The 23,616-nt window shown below is 40.4% G+C and overlaps 1 protein-coding gene across 1 annotated transcript in view; it reads right to left on the bottom strand.

Moving 5' to 3' along the window:
- PELI2 (pellino E3 ubiquitin protein ligase family member 2) overlaps positions 1-23,616 on the bottom strand; it is a 177,793-nt gene that overhangs the window by 114,007 nt on the left and 40,170 nt on the right. The window contains exon 2 of the mRNA XM_021670828.2: positions 3,260-3,389. Coding sequence (XP_021526503.1) covers positions 3,260-3,389 — 130 coding nt within the window. The remainder of the gene's footprint in view (positions 1-3,259; positions 3,390-23,616) is intronic.

Below are 23,616 nucleotides of genomic sequence, written 5' to 3'. Positions count from 1 at the left end.
CCAAAAGTAAAACAGGACTTTTGATTTTTTTTAAAAAAAGCACATTACATAATCAGAGAAATACCTCTGAGTATTATTCTAAGAGCAAATATGTACATGAATAAAGATTACACAAATAGAGATTACACAACAGTAGCACACATTTGCCATCCTCGTCTGACTTAGCCTGGATATAGACATGCCTGGAAAACTAAGAGGTCCTGTTACCCCATTGCCATGACCACCAGCAAAGGGATATCTCTGTTCTGCCCCCAGAATGTGGGCAGAGGGAATGATTGTGGCGCAGGGAAGAAACAACACAGCCAAAAGGCAAACAGCTTAAATCCTAGCAATGGATAACCACACTTACCCTTCTAGGTCCCACTTTCACAACTCCAATCAAAGATGAACCTTTCATTACCAATTCTGCAGCATCAAAAACATCAGGGTACACACACCACTGTCAATTCAGGCCAGTTTTTGCAAGGTACCACGACATTTACCGGCATTCTTAAGGGGCATGGAGTGAGCAATGAAGATAAAAAAAAAAAAAGTCTGGCAGGGTCAGGAAGGGGCCAGAGACACAGACACAGGAAGAGGGATCCAAAAGAGCCCAGAGAAAGAGAATCTTGAGTGGAAATTAAGACATACCTGGACAGGCCACATGGGCCAAACACTGGGCAAACAGAGGCTAATGGACTGGATGTCTTGATGATAACAGACAGGGAAGTATGCCGAGAAACAGAATGAACTAGACATAATTCTCATTTCCAAGTGACAACAGGCTGTAAAGGGCACTGTATTAGTGGGAAAAGTGGAAAAGAAACTGAGAGTTAAAGTACTATGAACCACGGGTGCTACAGGGGTCAGGGAGAGACTCGGGTCGATTCTGAGTCACTGAAATACGTTCCACAAACTGGAAGAGATGGAAAAAATAATAAAGGAGTTTATTCGTTGAAAATCAGATTCAGTTAAAGCCAGGAAGTGGGAGGGGTATCTGAAGAAAAGGTTAAATATGTAAAGAGCTGAGTTCACAGCTGGCTGGCGCTCCAAGGTGGAGGGTGGCAACAGAGCAAACCTAGCAGCAGGAGTGGCTGGGCACAGCTGGCCAGGATGAGAGTTTGAGAGGCAACATGGGCTGGTTGATCTGCTCACAATAAACATGTCTGGTCTTAGTTTGCCCAACTCCTTGGACACAGTTCAGTGACCCAGTGTAGGCCTATCAGATTCTCTCTCTTGAAAATGTAAAAGCTTTAAAAAGACAGAAGGTGGCTGAAGTACACTCACTATCTAACTAACACTCCTGAAAAAATACCCATGTTCACTCTTGTTGATACTCCAGCTCTCCTCTCTCTCAAAACCTGGTTACTCAACTTTTCCTGGATTCTGAGAGCTAGCCTAAATTATTATTTCTCTTACTTTTGTCTGTTTTATCTTAGCCAGAATAATTTCTATGGTTATAATCAAAGTATCTTGTCTAATTCAACAGAGCTCCTGCCTGAAGCCAATTTACTCAGTTTCTAATGAATAAACTGAGGCCCTGAGAATATATTTTTCCCAGATTATAAAATATAGAGGGTCAAGAACAAAACCCAATCTGCCCTACTCTTAGTACTGTGGATAATATTTTTAAACACAGATTTAGATGACAATTATTAAAAGATAAAAATCTAATTAAACTTGAAGTAAAATCTAGGAATAAAGGTAAAACATAAAAGGCTAACATGGGAGGAGACAGCAGTGGGTAAAGACTGAGGAAGAGACACTTTTCTCTCAACAGTTTCAAATGTTCATATTCTATCACAGCACAAGCCTGATTAATCAAAGCAAGATTTCTGTAAATTTTTTAAAATGTCAGCCATTGTATTAAAATGAACCTAAGATTTTTTTTAAAAGAGAAGGAAAAAAAAATGTCAACAGACAAACTTGTAAGGACCACATCTATAATACCAGAACATTTCTGGCACTTATCACATGCTTTAAAACATGTGTTTTGGTATCATTCTTCACCAAATATTTTTGGAGTATAAAATGTTTCTCCTATTTTTTTGACCTCTTAAGATTCTGTTGCTATTTTACCTCCTCCTGTCCTCAGAATCTTTGTAAAACGGGATTGTTTTTGTTTATAAAATGTCCTTCCTGCCAAAAAATCTTTAGTTTATTTCTCTTTTTCTAACTTTGGCGTATCTACGAAAATTAAACTTTCTTGTCTCCTTGGTGTTTTCTTATCTACTCATCCCCTCATTAATACAAAATCATTTTAAGCAGCACCTCCTAACAAATTCTTTCCATGGCACTCCTTCAGAAATAGGAGCTTTTTAAAATAAAAACATTAACAAAGGTGATCTATGTTTATGTTGCATATAAATATCACATGTGCTTCCATGAAGCCATTCCTTTTTCTTCCAAAAGTAGGTTTTTAGTTAAAATGGAAATCAAGACTCTCATTTATACTCCAGATGGTCCAATCTCATGATAAACAGGTACAGCCAATAGCCCCATATGAAAGGCTTCATGTAAACATAATTTTATATAAAATAAGACTATATTAGTATATATTAAAGCACTTATTTAAACACTGTAATAAATCTACTATGTAACCTATACCAACTAGAATTAAAACTCAGATTTTTTCCTCAACTTAAAGATCAGAAAACAAAATAACCAGTTTTTTTAATTAGCATTTTACTCACTTCAAAATTACAAGAAAAAAATATGTATAGTTGGCTTCTTTTATCACTTCGTCTTGCGTACTTTTCATCCTTCTAAGAGCCACACAAATTTAATTCCATGTACATATAGGTTATGTAAAACCACCTACTATACTCAATTAACAGAAGGAAAATAAATCATGAGGTCTATATCCAGATTTAAAACAAAAACTCTTTAGGATAAAGAACATCATGCTTCAACTACATCTATTCCACATTAATAAATGCTAGCTGCTTTGTATCCTAAAGCAGTGCTTCCTAACAGGGCAGACTTTACCTGCCCAGCCCTCCCCAGGAGACAGGCTGCAATGACATTTTAGGTGGTTAACAACTGTGGGGAACAAGAATCGGGGGGGTGCTACTGGCATTTAGCGAGTCAAGGCCAGGGAAGCTGCTAAAAACCCTATAATGCACAGCATGGCCCCTCACAACAAAGCATTATCCAGCCTCAAATGGTCTGAGAGACTGTCCAACCTGAAAACAAGACTAAAGGAAAAAGAGCGGCAGACAAGGAATATCTGTGAGTCACTGTTTATCAGCACCCTCCCAACCCTGCCAGACCCACCTACCTTGGACGCCTGGGGCGTGGAAATCACATGGACCGTGCTGGGTTTGACGCCATTCGCCTTGGGCCGCTTGTAGAGGGCAAATCTACTTTTCCTCCGTCCTCTATCGCCATTGGGTAAAGCACCATTGTACCTAGAAATGGAGGAAAGAGTTCATCTATCTGCAGATTTTTCAAGTTTTAAACATAAAAGTTAGAGGGAATAAGGGAAAAGACAGGAATGGTCATAAAGGAATTGCCCACTAAACACTCCACAAAAGGAAAGGGCTGCAACACAGACTCTGGCTGTAATGAAATTCACATCACCTCCAGGAACTTAATTTGAGAGTGATGTACAAGTAATTATTGGTTTCCTATTTTATAAAGTCAGACTCTTCAAATCTTTTTGGAAAGAAGCAGATTATAAATAAGCAAATGAGTATTCTGCAGAGGCCATATTAGAGCTGGCTCAATTCAACTAGCACTATTCTAATAGACCCCAGAGATACACTTGAGAAATATTTTTAAATGAACTAGTTAGAAAATAGCATACTAATTAAACCGTATCTCTCATTTTCAAACCAAGTTAATGTTATCTGCAGGATCTTTATTTGTAAGACAACCAATTTAGTTACTTGCTTTCTTAAAAGTTCTGAATCCTCCACATTCATTCCCATTTCTGCTTGAACCCTACACACTGTCAGATTAGCAAAAAACAGCTTGCAGAAATTAAACATATTTTTTGTTAGCAAAAATTACCTTGCAAAACATATACACGAGTTTTAGTCCACAAATTGTCAAATAATTTAAAAGTCATATGGAAAACATATAATATCCTTAAGCAGATTTCCTGCATTTAGCTAATATTGATGCTTAAAAGAAATTGAGGATCACAGTTAGAATTTCAATTTTCAATTGTATTTTCTAACTCTGGATTAATCGGCACCTGTATGTTCTCAATGATGGCCCACATTGCTACATTAACACAGCTATTCTCTGCTTCCACCTTGGCAGCAGCTCTTTTCAAGAAACTAAAAGGAGGAACATTTAAAATTTACACAGATAAGTACGATAGCTCCAAGGCTCCCCAAGAACACCAAAGTTAGGAGACAGCAGGTCTGGTGGTTTGTTCCTGTCCTGCAGACTCCGGGGCCTTCTCCACTTTTCCAACTACATCCAGAAGGGAGTGGCTGGATGGAGGAAGCAGGGACATGAAGCCCACTGGGGAAGAGAATTTGGAATGAAGGGGCTTTGTGTGTTTGTTTCACCAGTCAAGTCATAGCTACAACCTGACAATGGTTTTAAATTATCACTGTAAGTTATTCCCACTGTCTTTTTAATGTTTCCATTTCCTGCACAAAGGAATGTCAGCTGTATAAAAGGGTCTCTAGAATAAAAAGATAATTTATTTCAAGTCTTATTCCTCTCATTTTTCTCAGGCAAGATCAGAATCGTGTACATAATTTTCTTAAATGTATTTGTGATGACTACTATAAAGTATCCATGAGTCAACAACCATTACAAACCCACTTTGTTTTAATAAATTTCCATGTCACTTAAATAAAGATGAACATTCTATATTAAAGGAAGCATCTGTGAACCAATTAAAGTCAGGACTGTAAACAACTTAGAGGAACATTTCCACTACTGTGGCCTACACACAATTAGTACAAGATCTGGCAAGGCTTGCTACGCCCTTAACTTCTACCCAGCTCTGTGTGTATGGCAGGCACATCTGACAGCAATAATGTGACTGAGAATGAACCTGTATGGTAGATGTACCTGAATGTGTGTTCAGAGTTCCAAGCTAAGGTATCTGAGAGTGGCCAACCCAGACAGTTATTCCTTATCTATGAGGAACACTTGAGCGCCCATCCAGTCCCGTGGAATGCAGGCTCTACAGGATATCAAGACCCTTTGTTTTGGATTAAGTGAAGGCTGGCAAGTAGCAGTTGTTAGAGAGAGGGTGATAAGTGAAAATGCTATGTCAACTGCATGCCTTTTGTATGCAGTTGTGGTTCTCCTGCTCAACCCACCGCCACCGGACTCTCTCCCCTGTATATAAGCCACCAACAAAACCCCATGTCTCATCTGCTAGCTCTAGGTCTCTTCTTCAGCCTCTTGAATCTGCTGGCATCTCCAATGGAGTTGATAGGGGTCTGGCACAACTCTACACTGCATCTTTCTTGCCTTAACTATAGACTCCAGGTCAACAGGTCTCAGCCTCGTAAGAGTGCAGCAGATGCTTGTTTGGCTATCTGATTACAACTATACTCCCTTCTCTCGGGTCTATTCCTTAACTCCAAAAGGTGAACCCCAGCACCACATCTGAATAAAATGGCCATGCCAACATCTTCCCCACCACTCTGGGGCTGATTGGCCAGAGGCTGACATCTGGCCCAATCTTTCCAATGACATTCTAATTTTGGAAAATAAAAAATTGGGACAGAGAGACAGTCATCCATTCTCAGTTGCTGGCTAGAACTGTAACTGCTGTGGGGATGTCACAAAGTGTTATATGGCTGAAAAAACAGACAGTGAAGAAAGAAGCAGATGAACAGAGACAAGCATCAAAAAGCAATGGAAAGAGGATCCATAAAGGTTTCTATTGGCCCAGATGTACTCCGGCTCTTCCTGACAAAATTCCTTTTAGCTTTGGCTAACTTAATTTGATTTCTGCTACTAACAACCCAAAAGCCATATGTAATATGAAGCGAGGAAAAGAAAACAGAAGTATCAACCTTAACACATGCAGAAACAATTTAATTTAAATTGCCTAAGCATAGAGGCACACATATTGCAGGTTAAGCAAATAATAAGCCAGTCTACTTACAGACTGCCTACTTACTTAATACATCTAGATGAAAAATCCTATTGGAAATAATTAAAGTAGCAGTGGAAAAACTAGTGTCACCATGAGACAAGTTTCTAATTAGGTTAAGCTACATGGTCATTCATTCAATATTTATAATGCAAAGTATTAGAGCTACAATGATGAATATCAGTTCCCTGCCTTCATAGGGCTCTCTTCTCAGAAGGAGAGAAAGGCACAGTAACAAATATGATAAATACACATGTAACAAGATGCACTTATAGCACAAAGCACATGAGAAGACACATTAGAGAAGGCTTCATGCTGGAAGCACTGCTTGAACTGTGGAAATCTTGGCAGTCATGACGACTCACACCTGTAATCCCAGCACTTTAGGAGGCCAAGGTGAGTGGATCGCTTGAGCCCAGGAGTTCAAGACCAGCCCGGACAACATGTTGAAACCCCCTCTCCACAAAAAATACAAAAATTAGTCTGGCATGGTGGCATACATCTGTAGTCATGGCTACTCGGGCAGCTGAGGTGGGAAGCTCACTTGAGTCAGGCAAGTGGAGACTGCAGTTAGCCAGGATCATACACCACTGCACTCCAGCCTGGGTGAGAGAGCAAGATCGACAAAAAAGAAAAGAAAGAAAGATAGAAATCTAGGAAGTTTAAATGGAAAGTGAAGGGCTGATACAATGTGCAAGGCAAGGAGGACTATAGGCAGTTTAGCACTGTGGAGAGTATGACGTTCAAATGGAGACAGCAGTGGGAAAGACGGGTAAAAGGTAGGCAGGAGCCGGATTTTAACAGCCTGATTGTACCAGTCCATTCTCACACTGCTATAAAGAACTACCTGTGAAGAAAAGAGGTTTAACTGACTCACCGTTCCACAGGCTTAACAGGAATCACAACTGGGAGACCTCAGGAAACTTACAATCATGGCAGAAGGCAAAGGGGAAAAATGCACCTTCTTCTCATGGCAGCAGGAGAGAGCTCAGGAAGGGAAAAGTGCCACACACTTTTAAACCATCAGATCTTATCAGAACTCATTCATTATCATGAGAACAGCAAGGAGGAAATCTGTATACCCCCATCGCATCACCTCCTACCAGGCCCCTCCTCTGACACACAGAATTACAATTCAAGATGAGATTTGGGTGGGGACGCGGAGCTAAACCCTACCACTGGTACTCCCTAAGGGCTACGGCTTTTCACCCTAAGGGGAATGGGAAGTCTGGTAAGATTGAAGCAAACGGCTAACATGATTGGAAATATAAAGTAATCACCTATGGTGGCACAGTGCAGGAGGAAATGGAAGGGATTAGAGGCAAGTGCAGACCAGATTAGAGGCAAGATGATCAGACAGCAGAACCACCATAGTCACGGAGAGCTATATGCAGTGGGTTAGATGGTGACCTTAAAAAGACATGTCCAAGGCCAGGGTCAGTGGATCATGCCTGCAATCTGGCACTTTGGGAGGCCAAGGTAGGTGGATCACTTCAGGTCAGGAGTTCAAGATCAGCCTGGCCAACATGGTGAAACCCCGTCTCTACTAAAAATACAAAAAATTAGCTAGGCATGGTGGCGCGTCCTAGCTACCAGGGAGGCAGGGGCAGAAGAATGGCTTGAACCTGGGGGCAGAGGTTGCAGTGAGCCAAGATGGCGCCACTGCGCTCCAGCTGGGTGACTGAGCGAGACTCTGTCTAAAACAACAACAACAACAACAAAGGTACCTCCGTGTCCGGAACCTGTGAATGTGACCTTTTGGAAAACGGGTGTTTGCAGATGTAATTAAATCCAGGATCTCGAGATGCCATCATTCTGGATTACTGACAGGTCCTAAATCGAATGGCAAGTGATTTTGTAAGACATACACAGGGATAGAGAGGAGACAACCATATGAAGATGGAAGCAGAAACTGGGGTGATGCAACCACAAGCCAAGGAATATTTGGAGCCCCAGATGCTGAAAGCGGCAAGGAAAGATTCTCCCCTTAAGAGCCTTCACAGGCAGCAGGGCCCTGCAGACACCCTGATTTCAGACTTGTGGCCTCTAGAACTGTAAGAGAATAAACATCTGTTGTCGTTACCAAGTTTGTGGTAATCTGTGATGCCACCCACAGGAAACTATAAAAGCCTAAACCAAAGCAACGATAGTGGAGATGAACTGAAGGATTAGAGACAAATTTGAAGTTGTTTTCAATACGAAGCGAACATCAGAATCACGTGGGAAATCTTACAAAAATATGAACACCTACAACCCAAGAGATTCTGGTTCAAAAAGCCTGGGATGAGGCTCCAGGTCTGCATTTTTGCTAAACTCCCCAAGTGATACTTACACAAAGTTCCCCAAGTGATGCAGCCACAGGTAATAACCTGGTTTTAAAGTCAAAATTCACAGTAACTGGTAACCTGTTTGAATGCACAGGATTAGGGATAGATCAAGGAAACATCATATAGCCTTCTGGCCTGACCAGAGTGATAGCATTGTTACAAATAGGAATAGGAATTACAGGGACATCCAGGGCAGGCATGGAGGAGGCAACTGAAGTTAGGTCTGGAGCTCCAGAGACGTTATAACCCTGGGGCCTTCACCATACAGCGGTAGTTAAAGTCCTGAGAATAAATGAGGCTACTCAAGAACAAGGTGCAGAATAAGGAGGCAAGGAGGGCAGGGACAGAGTCTGGGAAATAAACTATTTAAGGAAACAGCCCCTTCTTTGTCACAGGCAAAAGAACCAGGACCAGGAGAAAGTTATATCGCCAAAGACCAGAGAATTTCAATAGCGTTTAATCAGGTAAGAGGTCAGTTAAGAGAAAGAAAATGCACAACCATGATTTCGAAAAGAATGAGTCACTGGTGACCTCACCCATCTTCAAAACAAAGCAAAAACAAGCAAATGCCTCCAACCCTAAGCTTCACTATGAGTCTCCACTCCGATTTCCATTTTCTCCTCACAAAGCCAAGAATCTCGAAAAGTACCCACATCATTATTCTGCTTCCAATAGTTGCTGGCTTTTCAGTCCACTATTTCAATCTTTGCCCCCAGATCCAAAAGTACATTTAAGCATTCATCATACACCCAGCGCACCATCCAAGCTCCCCTCCTTAAAGTCTCCCAGCAGCTCTTCTATCAAGGAACCCAGTGTGATAGATTAAAAGGGCTTCTTCTCTCACTAAGAGGTGGACTCTAATTCCCTTCTCCCTAAATTTGGGCTGGCTCTAGTGGCTTTCTTACCAACAAGATGCAGAGGAAGTGATGTTCTGAAACTTCCAAAGGCCAGTGTGAAAGGCCAACTACCCTGGGAATGCCATGCAGGGAAGGCCACATGTAGGCACTCTGGTCAGCAATCCCAGCAGAGCCCACCCTTCCAGCCACCCTGCTAAGGTAGCAGACATGAGTGAAGACATCACAGATACTCCAGACCAGCTGATGACCACCAGGTAATCTCAGCTGATACCACATGGGGCAGAATTGCCCAAACTCCTGACCCACAGAACTGTGCATTAAGTAACATGTTTTAAGCCACTAAATTTGGGGTAGCTGGTTATACAGTAATAGGTTCCTGAAACAGGAAGACCCAAACCCTTCCCACAGTCATATCTCTCCTTGTTTCACTAACTCTGTGTTGGTCCCCGATCTATTTTTTTTTTTTTTTTGAGACAGAGTCTCTTCTGTCACCCAGGTTGAAGTGCAGTGGCATGATCTTGGCTCATTAAAACCTCCATCTCCCAAGTTCAAGTGATTCTCATGCCTCAGCCTCCTGAGTAACAGAGATTACAGACATGCACCACCACACCCAGCTATTTTGGGTATTTTTAGTAGAGAGAGGATTTTGCCATGTTGGCCAGACTAGTTTTGAACTCCTGACCTCAAGTGATCTGCCCACCTCAGCCTCTCAAAGTGCTAGGATTAGAGGTATGCGCCACTGTGCCCGGTTGGTCCCCAATCTATTTTAAGTGGAGCACTGTTCCCTCCTCTTTAAAACTATCACCAAATCTTCCCTGCCCATTCCCATCTGCCATCTGCCTCCTAGGGAATGTGAGTTCTAAAAAAGTGAGGCCTTCTATATCTTTGGCACCTAGCACAGTGTACCAGGGAAACATGGTAGGCACTGAAAACCTACAAGCTGGCTGGCTGATGAGAAGACCATTATCTTAGTATGTTTTGTGCTGCTGTAACAGAATACCTGAGACTGGGTAATTCATAAAGAATAGAAATTTCTTCCTTACAGTTCTGGAGACTGGGAAGTCCAAGATCAGGGGGCCTGCATCTGGAGTGGCCTGCTTGGCCTTCACCGATGTTTCATCCCATGGTGGAAATGGAAGGGCAAGAGAACATGTGTGCAAGAGAGAGCAAGAAAATGAACTCATCCTTTTATCAGGAACCCACTCCTGACATAATGGCATTAATCTATTTACAAGGTGGAGCCCTCATGATCTAATAACCTCTTATAGGCCCTGCCTCTCAACACTGTTGCACTGGGAATTAAGTTTCCAACACATGAACTTTCGTATAGAACAGATTCCATCTTTCATACAGAATAGATTCCAGACATAAATACGAAATTCTGCTTACAAAGGCAAAAAGTTACTGTCCCATGAAAGGTCAGAATGTTCCCTGGCCTGGCAAGCTTTTCAGCCAGTAAGTTTGTAGAAATAAAATGTCTAAGTGCTGTTGCCACACCTGTTTCAGCTGCTGCAACAGGGGTATTTCAATTCCAACCCATAAGATCCTTTCAGGCTTAACTTTTTTTTTTTATTCTGGAGACTTAAAAACATTTATTTAATAAATGTGTGATGAAAATTTAACTCAATATATTCAGAACAAATAGTTGGTCTTTATAGTAAAGGTATTTGAAAGGTGCAAAGAGTAATGAAAATGCTGTGTAAGAAACTTTACCAAGTAATAAAGGGTTTTTCTGATTTATAGTTTAGAGTTCACATATTAATGGGAATCAATAACATTTGCTGTATACTTACTATGTGCCAAGAAACTCTGTGAAGGAGACATTATTACTCCTAGTGGGCAGATAAAAGGCTCAGAACGGCTGAAACACACATGAACTTACACAGTTAGGAAAGGTCAGGCAGAAAAAAGCTGCATCAGTTTTGTCTGACTCCAAACTTCATACTCTTTCCAGTAGACAACACTGACAGTTTTAAAATTCAAAACATTTATTGGCATACGACACAAAGATGGAGTCTTAAAAAGATACCTGCCACCTAAAAATATGTTTGTCAACAAGAATTTTCTATGGGAAACCAGAGCAAGAAGGGGGGTGCTAGGTGCTCCTAGTCACATTTTGGAGACATCACAGTTTATCCTAACTAGCCTGAACTCTTAGAGTGACATCCCCATGGGATGGAAAAGATGTGGACTCCAGAAGGGGAGGTTACATTAGCATCACATGATCACACTCTGGAGGTGGTCAGTTTTTCAATACAGGCTGAAGGCTCTGCCTTCCTTCCAAAGCAACTGCTCTGTCATTTGCACCAACAAATCACAAGCAACTCCTATAATCAAAGTAGACTGTACCCTGCAGATGAACAGGACGTGACACTAGAGACAGACTCAAAGGCAGGGCACACAGTCTCTGATAAACTCCTGCAATGTGGCACCAGTCTTGAGGTAGCTCATACTAATTCACTGTATAAATGCACTATTCCAACCATGTTTAAGAAAATGCCCATATGCCAATAAGTGCCTGACATTGGTTTCATGTAATTATAGTCCCAACCCCTTTTATATTCAACCTATCATATATGCATGAACTTCCCCTGGCCCAATGGACTATAAAGCCTAGAAATGCAACAATGTTTATTTTTCTATGCTTAGGAAACGCTGCAGATGGGAGGAGGCAGAGCAAGATGGCAGAATAAAAGGTTCCAGCCACTGTCCCCCTCACAAGGACACCAAGTTAACAACTATCTACACAGAAAAAACACCTTCATGAGAACCAAAAATCAGGCAAGCACTCACAGTACTTGGTCTTAACTTCATGATCACTGAAAGAGGCTCTGGCAGAGACAGAAGAAAGAGTCCTGAGCTGCCAATGCCACCCCGTCCGCACCCCACGCAGCAGCAGCAGCCTAGTGCTATGAGCTTCTCTGGGAGCTGAGGAGGGACAGCACAGTAATGGTGAGGCACTCAACTCAGTACTATTCCGTTAGATCAGAAAGGAAAACCGGACCAAACTCAGGTGACGCCCATCCATGGAGGAAGCATTTAAACCAGCTCTGGTCAATCACCCATCCCAGTGGTCTGAAGCTGAGTCCCCGCAAACCTCACCACCAAAGGATACAGTGCTCTGTGTCTCCATGTAAACTTGAAAGGCAGCTGAGGCCAGAAGGACTGCAACTCTTAGGTGAGTCCTAGTGATGAACTGGGCACGGAGACAGTGGGCTTGGCAGAGGGGAGGGGGACACATGACATACTTAGACACCAGCTGGAACAGCCATGGGAGTGCTGCCATCACCCCTCCCCTAACCCCAGGCTGAACAGCCTGTGGCTCCAAAAGAGACCCTTTCCTTCTGCCCAAATGAAGAGAGGAGAGGCAAGAGAGGGGAAGACTTTGTCTTGCATCTTGGAAACCAGCTGAGTCACAGCAGGACAGGTACCAGTCAGTCATTAGGCCCTGTTCCCAGTCCTAGCTCCAGATGACATTTCTAGATATGACTTGGGCAAGAAGGGAACCTGCTGCCTTGAAGAGAAGGACCCAGTCCTGGCAGCCTTCATCACCTGCTAACTGAAGAGCCCTTGAATCCTAAATAACCAGCAGCAACATGCAGGTATTACATCAAGGACCTTGGTGGCTTCTGGTGAGACTTGCTGGCTTCTGTAGAAACTCAGCACATTCTCAGCTGTGGCAGCTGTGAGGCAAACCTGCTTCTGCTTGGGAAAGGCAGAGGGAAAAGGAAAGGGCACTCTGTCTTGCACCTTAGGTACCAGCACAGCCACAGCGGGGTAGAGCACCAAGTGGGATCCTGGGGTCCCTGATTCTAGGACTTGACTCCTGGAAGGCATTTCTTGACCTTTCCTGGACCAGAGGGGAGCCCACTGCCCCGAGGGTGAGTACCAGGCCAGGTAGCATTCACAACAAGCTGACTTAAGAGACTCGAGGCTGTAAGGGAACATTGGCAGTAGCCTGGCAGTACTCCTCATGGCCTAGAGTAGCAGTGGCTACAGAGTGAGTCTTCTCTGCCTTTGGAAAGGCGAGGGAAGAACTGCATCTTCCAGTCTGAGGGCCAACTCAGCCAAAATAGAACAGAACACTGGGTAGACTTCTAAAGTTTTTGACTCTAGTCCCTGACTTCAGGGCAGCACTTTCAGATCCACCCAGGGCCTGGGGGACCTCACTGCTCAAAGGAAGGACATAGTTCTGGCTGGCTTTGCCACCTGCTGATTATAGAGCCCCAGAGCCTTGAGTGAACATAGGCAGTAGCCAGCAAATAGTTACAGCAGGCCTTGGGCTAGACCCAATGCTGTGCTGGCTTCAGGTCTGACCTGGTGCAGTCACAGTGGTGGTGGCCACAGGGGTGCTTGTGTCACTCCATCCCCAGCTTTAGGTGGCTCAGAACAGAGAAGGAGACTCTGTATGTCTGGAGAAAGTATGGGAAGAGAACAAGAGTCTCTGCCTGGCAATCCAGAGAACTCACTTTGATTCAGCATCTCTGTGAGTCTCCAAGAACCACAGCATTACTGGGCTTGAGGTGCCCCTAAAACTGACATAGCTTAGATCACAACACCTAAGCCCTTTCCAATATCTAGCAAGCCATTCCACAAAGGTGAGCTACAAATAAGCCCAGAAATAGAAGACTACAATAGGTACCTAAGTCTTGAATGCCCAGACACCAAAGAACATCCACTAGCATTAACATCAACCAGGAAAACATGACCTCAACAAATGAACTAAATAAGCCACCAGGTACCAAACTTAGAGAAACAAATATATGTGACCTTTCACACAGAGAAATCAAAATAGCTGTTTTTGAGGAAACCCAAAGAAATTCAAGATAACGCAGAAAAGAATTACAAATTCTACCAGAAAAATTTAACAAAGAGACTTTAATAATCAAAAAGAATCTAGCAGAAATTCTAGAGCTGAAAAAGTGCAACTGGTGTACTGAATAATGCATCAGAGTCCTTTAATAGCAGAATGGATCAAGCAGAAAAATCTGTGAGCCTAAAGACAGGCTATTTGAAAATACACAGAGGAGACAAAAGAAAAAAAGAATAAAAAACAATGAAGCATGCCTACAAGATCTTGGAAATAGCCTCAAGGGGCAAATCTAAGAGTTATTGGTCTTAAAAAGAAGCTACAGAGAGAGATAGGAATAGAAAGTTTATTCAAAGGAATAGTAACAGAGAACTCCCCAAATTTAAGGAAAGATATCAATATCCAAATACAAGAAGATTACAGAACACCAAGCAGATTTAACCCAAGGAAGACTACCTCAAGGTATTTAATAATAAAACTCCCAAAGGTAAAGAACAAAGAAAGAATCCTAAAAGCAGCAAAATAATCATCATCATCATCGTCATCATCACATACAATGGAGCTCCAATATGTCTGGCAACAGACTTTTCAGTGGAAACCTTAGAGGCCAGAAGAGAGTAGCATGACATAGATAAAGCACTGAAGGAAAACACTTTTACCCTGGAATAGTGTATTCAGCAAAAAAAAAAAAAAAAAAAAAAAAAAAGTCTTCAAGCATGAAGAATAAAGACTTTCCCAGACAAACAAAAGCTGAGAAATTTCATCAATGCCAGATCCCTCCTACAAGAAATGCTAAAGGAAGTACTTCAATCAGAAACAAAAGAACATTAATGAGCAACAGATAATCACCTGAAGGTTCAAAACTCACAACTAACAGTAAGTACACAAAAAAACACAAAATATTGTAACACTGTAACTATGGTATGTAAACTACTCTTATGCTAAGTAGATGAACCAATCAAGAATAGTAAATACAGCAACGTTTCAAGAAAGTACAGTAAGATATAAACAGAACAACAAAAAGTTAAAAAGTGGCTGGGGGGTGGCAAAGTTAAAGCATAGCATTTTCTTAGTTTTATTTTTGTTTGTTTATGCAAATAGTGTTAAGTTGTTACTGGGTTAAAATAAGGGGATACAAGACTGTATTTGCAAGCCTCATGTTATCCTCAAATCAAAAAACATAGAATGGATACCCAAAAAATAAAAAGAAACTAAATCATACCACCAGAGAAAATCACCTTCACTAGAGGAAAAGAAGAAGAAAGAAGAGAAGACCATGTAACAACCACAAAACAAATAACAAACAGTAGAAGTCCTCAATGATAATGGGAGTTTAGTCTATTTACATTTAATGTAAAGACCCATTGATCTGTTGCCTACAAGAAACGCACTTCACCTATAAAGACACATATAGACTGAAAATAAAGGAATGGAAAAAGATAGTCCATGCCAATGGAAACCAAAAAAGAGCAGGAGCAGCTATACTTCGACAAAATAGATTTCAAGAAAGAAACTATTAGAAGAGACAGAGACAGTCACTATATAATTATAAAGGGGCCAACTCAGCAAGAGGACATAACAATTTTAAATTGGAGCAGCCAGATATATCAAGAAAATAATATTAGAGCTAAAGAGAGAGATAGGCCCCAATGCAATAATAACGGGAGACTTCACAACCCACTTTCAATAGTGAACAGATCTTCCAAACAGAAAATCAACAAAGAAACATTGCACTTCATCTGAACTACAGAAAAAAAATAGATCTAATAGATATTTACAAAATATTTCATCCAAGAGCTGCAGAATACATATTCTTTTCCTCAGCACATGAATCATTCTCAAGGACAGACCACATTATATGGTCTGTCCAAGCTCATATTAAGTTACACATGAGCTTGAAGACAGGCAACTTGAAAACAAGTGTTAAACAAGTCTTAAAACATTAAAAAAAAAAATGAAATATGAAGCATCTTCTCTGATCACAATGGAATAAAACACATGTAAATTAAACAATATGCTACTGAATGACCAGTGGGTCCATGAAGAACTTAAGAATGAAACTAAAAAGTATCTTGAAACAAATGATGATGGAAACACAACCTACCAAAACCTATCAGATACAGCAAAGTAGTACTAACAGGGAAGTTTATAGCTGTTAAGTGCCTACATCAAAAGAGAAAAATTCAAATGAGCAATCTAACAATGCATGTTAAAGAACTAGAAAAGCAAAAGCAAGCCAAACCCAAAATCAGTAGAAGAAATAATAAAGATCAGAACAAAAAATTGAAATGAAAGAAATACAAGACATCAATGAAACAAAAAGTTTTTTTTTTTAAAAAAAAAACCAACAAAATTGACAAATCTTTAGCCACATTAACTATGAGAAAGGAGACAAGGCCCAAATAAATAAAATTAGAAAGGAAAAAGAAGACATTACAACCGATACTACTGCAGAAAACCAAAGGATCATTAGTAGCTCCTATGAGCAACTATATGCCAATAAATTAGAAAATCTAGAAGAAATGGAAAATTTCCTAGATGCACAAACAACCTACAAAGATTGAACCAGAGAGAAATCCAAAACCTGAACAGCCCAATAACAAATAAGATTGAAGATGTAATAAGAAGCCTCCGAGTAAAGAAAAGCCCAGAACCTGGTGACTTCACTGCTGAATTACACCAAGCATTTAAAGAAGAACTAATACCAATCCTACTCAAACTATTCCAAAAAATAGAGGAAGGAATACTTTTTAAACTTATTCTATGAGGCCAGTATTACAAAGACCATCAAAAAAAGGAAACTATAGGTCAATATCTCTGGTGAATATTGATGCAAAAATCCACAACAAAATACTACCAAACCTAATTCAATAATACATTAGAAAGATCATTCATCATGACCCAGTGGGATTTATTCCTGGGATGCAAGGATGGTTCACCATAAACAAATCAATCGATGTGATACACTGTACCAACACAATGAAGGATAAGAACCATATGATCACTTCAATTCATGCTTAAAAACCATTTGATAAAATTCAACATCCCTTCATGATAAAAGCACTCAAAAAACTAGGTATAGAAGTAACACACCTCAACACAATAAAAGCCATATATGACAGACCCACAGCTAGTATCAAACTGAATGAGGAAAAGTTGAAAGCCTTTCCTCGAAGATCTGGAACACAACAAGGATGCCCACTGTCACCACCATTACTCAACATAGCACTGGAGGTCCTAGCTAGAGCAATCAGACAAGATATAAAGGGCATCCGAACTGGAAAGGAAGAAGTCAAATTATCCTTGTTTGCAGATGGTATAATCCTATATCTGGAAAAATGTAAAAACTCTACATGAAAACTGTTAGAATTGATCAACAAATTCAGTAAAGTTGCAGAATACAAAATCAACATACATAAGTCAGTAGTATTTCTATATGCCAATGCTGAACAATGTGAAAAAGAACTTTTAAAAGTAATCCCATTTACAATAGCCACATATAAAATAAAATACCTAGGAATTAACCATTGAAGTGAAAGATTACTATAATGAAAACTATAAAACACTGAAGAGGACACCAAAAAAAGAAAAGACATTCCATGTTCATGGATTGGAAAAATCAATATTGTTAAAATGTCCATACTACCCAAAGCAATCTACAGATTCAATGAAATCCCTATCGAAATACCAGTAACATCCTTCACAGATATAGAAAAAAAATTCCTAAAATGTACACGGAACCACAAAAGACCCACAATAACCAAAGCTATCCTAAGTAAAAAGAATAAAACTGGAGGAATCACATTAATCACTTAAAATTACACTAAAGAACTACAGTAACCAAAACAGCATGGTACTGGCATAAAAATAGACACATACACCAATGGCACAGAATAGAGAACCCAGAAACAAATCCACACACCTACAATGAACTCATTTTTGACAAAGGTGCCAAGAACATACATGAGGGAAAAGTCTCTTCAATAAACAGTGCTGGGAAAACTGGATATCCATATGCAGAAGAATGAAACTAGACCAGTATCTCTCACCATATACAAAAATCAAAATGTATTAGACTTAAAATTAAGACCTCAAACTATGAAATTACTACAAGCAAACACTGGGGAAAATCTCCAGGACACCGGCCTGGTCAAAAATTCTTTGAATAATACCCTACAACAAAAATGGACAACCATTTGTCACATCAAGTTAAAAAGTTTCTGCACAGCAAAGAATACAATCAATAAAGAGAAATCCCACAGAATGGGAGTGAATATTTTAAAACTACTGATTTGACAGGGGATTAATAACCAGAATATATAAGGAGCTCATACAACTTTATAGAAAAAAAAAAATCAAATCATGAGCTAAAGATTTAAACAGACATTTCTCAAAGACAGACATATAAATGACAAAGAGGTGCTCAACATAACTGATCATCAGAGAAATACAAATAAAAACTACAATGAGATATCATCTCACCCCAGTTCAAACGGCTTTTATCCAAAAGACACACAATAATAAATGCGAGCAAGGACATGGAGAAAAGGGAACCCTTGTATACTGTTGGTGGGAATGTAAATTAGTAGAACCACTGTAAGAACAGTTTGGAGGTTCCTCAAAAAAACCAAAAATTGAGCTACCATATGACTTGGCAATCTCACTGCTAGGTATATACCAAAAAGAAAGGAAATCTGTATATCAAAGAGACAGCTGCACTCTTGTTTGTTGCAGCACTGTTTACAGGAGCTAAGATGTGGAAGCAACCTAAGTACCCATCAACAGATGAATGGATAAAGAAAATGTGGTACATATATGCAATGGAGTACTATACAGCCACAAAAGGAAATAAGATCCAGTTATTTGCAACAACACGGATGGAACGGAAGGTTATTATGTTAAGTGAAATGAGCCAGCCACAGAAAAACAAACATCACATGTTCTCACTTATTTGTGGGATCTAAAAATCAAAACAACTGAACTCATTGACAGAGAGAGTAGAAAGATGGTTACCAGTGGCTGGGAAGGCTGAGGGGAAGGTGAGGATAGTTAACGGGTCTTTAAAAAATAGAATAAGACCTACTATTTGGTAGTGCAATATGGTAGCTACAGCCAATAATAACTTAGTTGTACATTTTAAAATAACTTACATTTTAAAATAACTTAATTGGATTGTAACTCAAAGGATAAATGCTTGAGGGGATGGATACCCCATTCTCCATGATATGGTTATTTCATATTGCATGCCTGTATCAAAACATCTCATGTACCCCTAAATATATACACCTATTATGTACCCATCAAAATTTTTTAAAGGAAAAAAAGAAAAAAAAAAAAAAGAAATATTGCATATGGGAGAGTCTTATAAAGTACGTAGACTTTGATTTCCAGCCAGGTAACTAATATGGCAGTACCATAATAGACTTTCTCTTTAGAGATAACCTGCAGCAGCTCTGTCAACATATTCATTGAGAATACGCTCCCTGGCTTGGCCTTACAATAGATTCAAGTCCCCATTTCTAGTTGGAAATGGTCTTTGCTCTAAGTAGCTGCCTAAGATCTAATTGAAAAAAATATAAATGTATTCATTCAAAATGCATCAAGTGATATGCCATGGGGCACATTAGTCCCAGGGCTGGATGTTAACAGGCTTAGGAAACAAAAGGACATCCTGTCTTTTGTTTGACAGACTCAGCCAGGTAGGCAAGACAGTCAAAGGGTAACAGATATGAAAGACCCTGCCAGGTGCGGTAGCTCAGGCCTGTACTCCCAGCACTTTGGGAGGCTGAGGTGGGCGGATCACAAGATCAAGAGATCAAGACCATCCTGGCCAACAGGGTGAAACTCCATCTCTACTAAAAATACAAAAATTAGCTAGGCATGGTGGCGCATGCCTGTAGTCCCAGCTACTCAGGAAGCTAAGGCAGGAGAATGAACCCAGGAGGCAGAGGTTGCAGTGAGCCGAGATCACACCACTGCACTCCAGTTTGGTGACAGAGCAAGACTCTGTCTCAAAAATCAAAACAAAACAAAAAACAACGACAATGACAAAAAACAGATATGAAAGACCCCTGACAAATGCTAATGAAAGTGACTTAGAAAGCACAACAGGAACAAAAGAAAGAAATGAGAGCAGAACAGTAAGCTTTGTATTGGGATGCTGCCCTGGTGTCTTTGAAGGGTTATATCCTGGCATGTCTTACACATGTGATTCTTGTCATGGAACCTTAATATCTGTCTTCTATACCAAACCCGTGTGACAACGTAAGTTCACCTTCCATTACCTTACACATCGGTACTGGATGTTGAGAGGTTTTTTGTTTCTTTGCAAACTCCCCTTCACCTCTACAGGGCACCTTAAAAACGGAGGAAAGGCCCAATAAAAGTCCTTTGTAGGGACATGGATGAACCTGGAAACCATCATTCTCAGCAAACTGACACAAGAACAGAAAATCAGACACCGCATGTTCTCACTCATAGGTGGGTGTTGAACAGTAAGAACACATGGACACAGTGAGGGGAGCATCACACACTGGGGTCTGTTGGGGGAAAGAGGTGAGGGACAGCGGAGGATGGGGAGTTGGGGAGAGATAGCATGGGGAGAAATGCCAGAAATAGGTGATGGAGAGGAAGGCAGCAAACCACACTGCCATGTATGTACCTATGCAACAATCTTGCATGTTCTTCACATGTACCCCAAAACCTAAAATGCAATAAAAAAAATAAAAAATTTAAAAATATAAAAATTTTAAAAAAAGAATATTAAAAAAAAAGTCACCACATTCATGTGAAAATAATGGCAGTGTTCTATGGATCATGAGAGAGGGATTCCAGCTCTAGCTCTTTTCCTAGCTGCTGCTGTGAACTCACCTAAATCATAACTAAGATGGGCCTCAGTTTCCTCAGCTACACAGATAGTAACACAAAGTTACAAATTCAGTTTTTAAAAGATTCCCAAAATTCTTTCAAACATTTCAATTCAGTACGGCTACAGAAGGCATCTCATCCAACTAAAATATGGCTATCTCTGCTAAGCTAACTACTGGCTTTGACATGTAGCAGTTTACAGAAGGCCCCCAAATCTTTATAGCAATTGAGATGTGGCAGTTAACTTTCAGGTAACCTTTTTCTTATCTTGACGTTTTCTAGCTTCCTCATGCCAAAATATTTCCTAAGGCTATTAAAAAGTTCTCAATATCAGAAACACACACCATACCCCTGTTCATTAAGTTTTAACCTGTTCTTTCTGTATTTATACACCCACACACCATCATTCATCAGCCCCCTCGCCCTCACCTCAAGTAAAAGACCTGGTGTGAAGGGAAGAGGAGGACTGCGTCCTGGCTCTACCTCCAACGCCAAATGTGACTTTGTCCCTTAACTTCTCTGAGTCTGTTTCCTTCCTCACAAAGTAGAAAAGCATAACACCATATGGTTTGGGTTCTGTGACAGTGTGGAGTGGGGAGGTAAGGGCAGAGCTAACTAGCTCACAGGAGGCCTCAACTGACTCCCAGCCCCAGCCTCATTAGTACTACACTTACATGGATCCCTAGGCAAGTGCTCTGTTCCTTCCTGCATTTATTCAATCCCTACTAATTGTTGAAGGTCAAACTTCCCTACTTCTTCCTTCAACCAGGCCACATTCAGAAAGAACACGCAAAGCAAATCCAGCCTACCTAAAAAACGAAGAAACTGCTTATGAAAGGAACTATATTATTGGCTGGGCGCGGTGGCTCACGCCTATAATCCCAGCACTTTAGGAGGCTGAGGTGGGTGGATCACGAGGTCAAGAGATCGAGACCATCCTGGTCAACATGGTGAAACCCCGTCTCTACTAAGAATACAAAAAAAAAAAAAAAATTAGCTGGGCATGGTGGCGCACGCCTGTAGTCCCAGCTACTCAGGAGGCTGAGGTGGGAGAATCGCCTGAGCCTGGGAGGCAGAGGTTGTGGTGAGCCGAGATCGCACCACTGCACTCCAGCCTGGGTAACAAGAGCGAAACTCCGTCTCAAAAAAAAAAAGAACTATATTATCTAATATTTAGCTGTTTGTTGCCTTTTTGAAGTCTTTCTCCTCTCCTTTTTCTCCTCAACTAGATAGTGACACTGAATCATAAAAGATGTTTTTATTGTACTGAATCTGACTTCTGAGCATTGCTGGAAGGTCAACAGCACAGCACTTTTCACTGACCACTTGAAGGTGGGCAAAGTACTGGGAACCAAGAAGGTTATTTATGTTAAAGACTGTTTCTTGTATGCTGCTATTGGCTCTAACAATCCAAAATATTGCCGCTTAAGTATATATTAATATAACATTAGTGTTTTATATCAAAGAATTTTTTTTTACCCTATGGGTAAAAATTATTTTTTAAGAACTGCCCTGCAGTAATTTTTGTTTCCCAAAAGAAGAGAAAATCTCACATCAAGAGAAAAAAAGTGTAGCAAGAAATAGATCAGTATAGTACATATCTGTACAATGCAAGAACCACCATGTAAAGACTTGTCATTACATCTTATTCCTGAGTGAGGGCCATTTTTATACTCCATACTTTACATATTTTACCAATTAATAATTTTGGAATTAGGCCATGTGACTTGCTTTGGTGTGAAATGTGCTTGGCAGTTAGGATTATACTCTGGCATCTCTGCCATGGCCACAGGAAGAACATGACCAACTAGCCTGCCACGCCAAGGAGAATGAGAGACACTTGGAGAAAACCCAGACCACATCCACAGAGCAGGGGCAAAGCCACTCCACCACAGACTAAAGCAGTGCCTCCTCAACTAGCTCACAGATTCATGAGAATAAACAATTGTTTTAAGTCACTGAGTTTTGGGATGATTTGTTACACAGCATCATATGGCAATAATTAGCCGATACTCTGTGTTCCAAATGCAAATTAACTTAAGCAGCTTCCGCTGTACCTAAAGATTGTGAGCTACATACACATAAAATACCAAATATATACCGTCTGAAAGTTTTATATATAAAGAATACTCTTTCAGAAAGAAGTCTAAAATCAAGGATAACTTTAAATACCTCCCTTTTAAAATCAGTTATAAGAAAATCATCTTTTTTAAGATGCATACATATTAAAGAAAAGACACATGGTAATATTAAATTGTATGTCTTATTTTTCTTTCCAGTAAATCACTATGTCTATTAAAATCTTTGGTCCTTCAAATAAGCCAAAACATGTGTGCACACAAAGATCTTAATCTGTAATAATAATCTATTTTAGATACAAAAGAATCAGGACAAATTACTAATTATTTGACTCTTCTAAATCTGTTTATATACAACCTCTACTATAGTAAGAAGCTTCTTAAAACATAATCTTGGCCAGGTGTGGTGGCTCACACCTGTAGTTCCAGCATATTGGGAGGTCAAGGCAGGTGGGCAGCTTGAGCCCAGGAGTTCAAGACCAGCCTAGGCAATATAGTGAAACCACATAACTAAAAAAATAAATAAATAAAATACAAAAATTAGCCAGGTGTGGTGGCATGCACTTGTAGTCCCAGCTACTTGGGAGGCTGAGGTGAGAGGAGCACTCGAGCCCGGGAGGTC

This window comes from Aotus nancymaae, unplaced genomic scaffold, assembly GCF_030222135.1.
Source record: "Aotus nancymaae isolate 86718 unplaced genomic scaffold, 86718_ANA_hifiasm-v0.15.2.pri h1tg000062l, whole genome shotgun sequence".
NCBI lineage: Eukaryota > Metazoa > Chordata > Mammalia > Primates > Aotidae > Aotus > Aotus nancymaae.
This window is presented reverse-complemented; position numbering and strand designations above follow the sequence as displayed.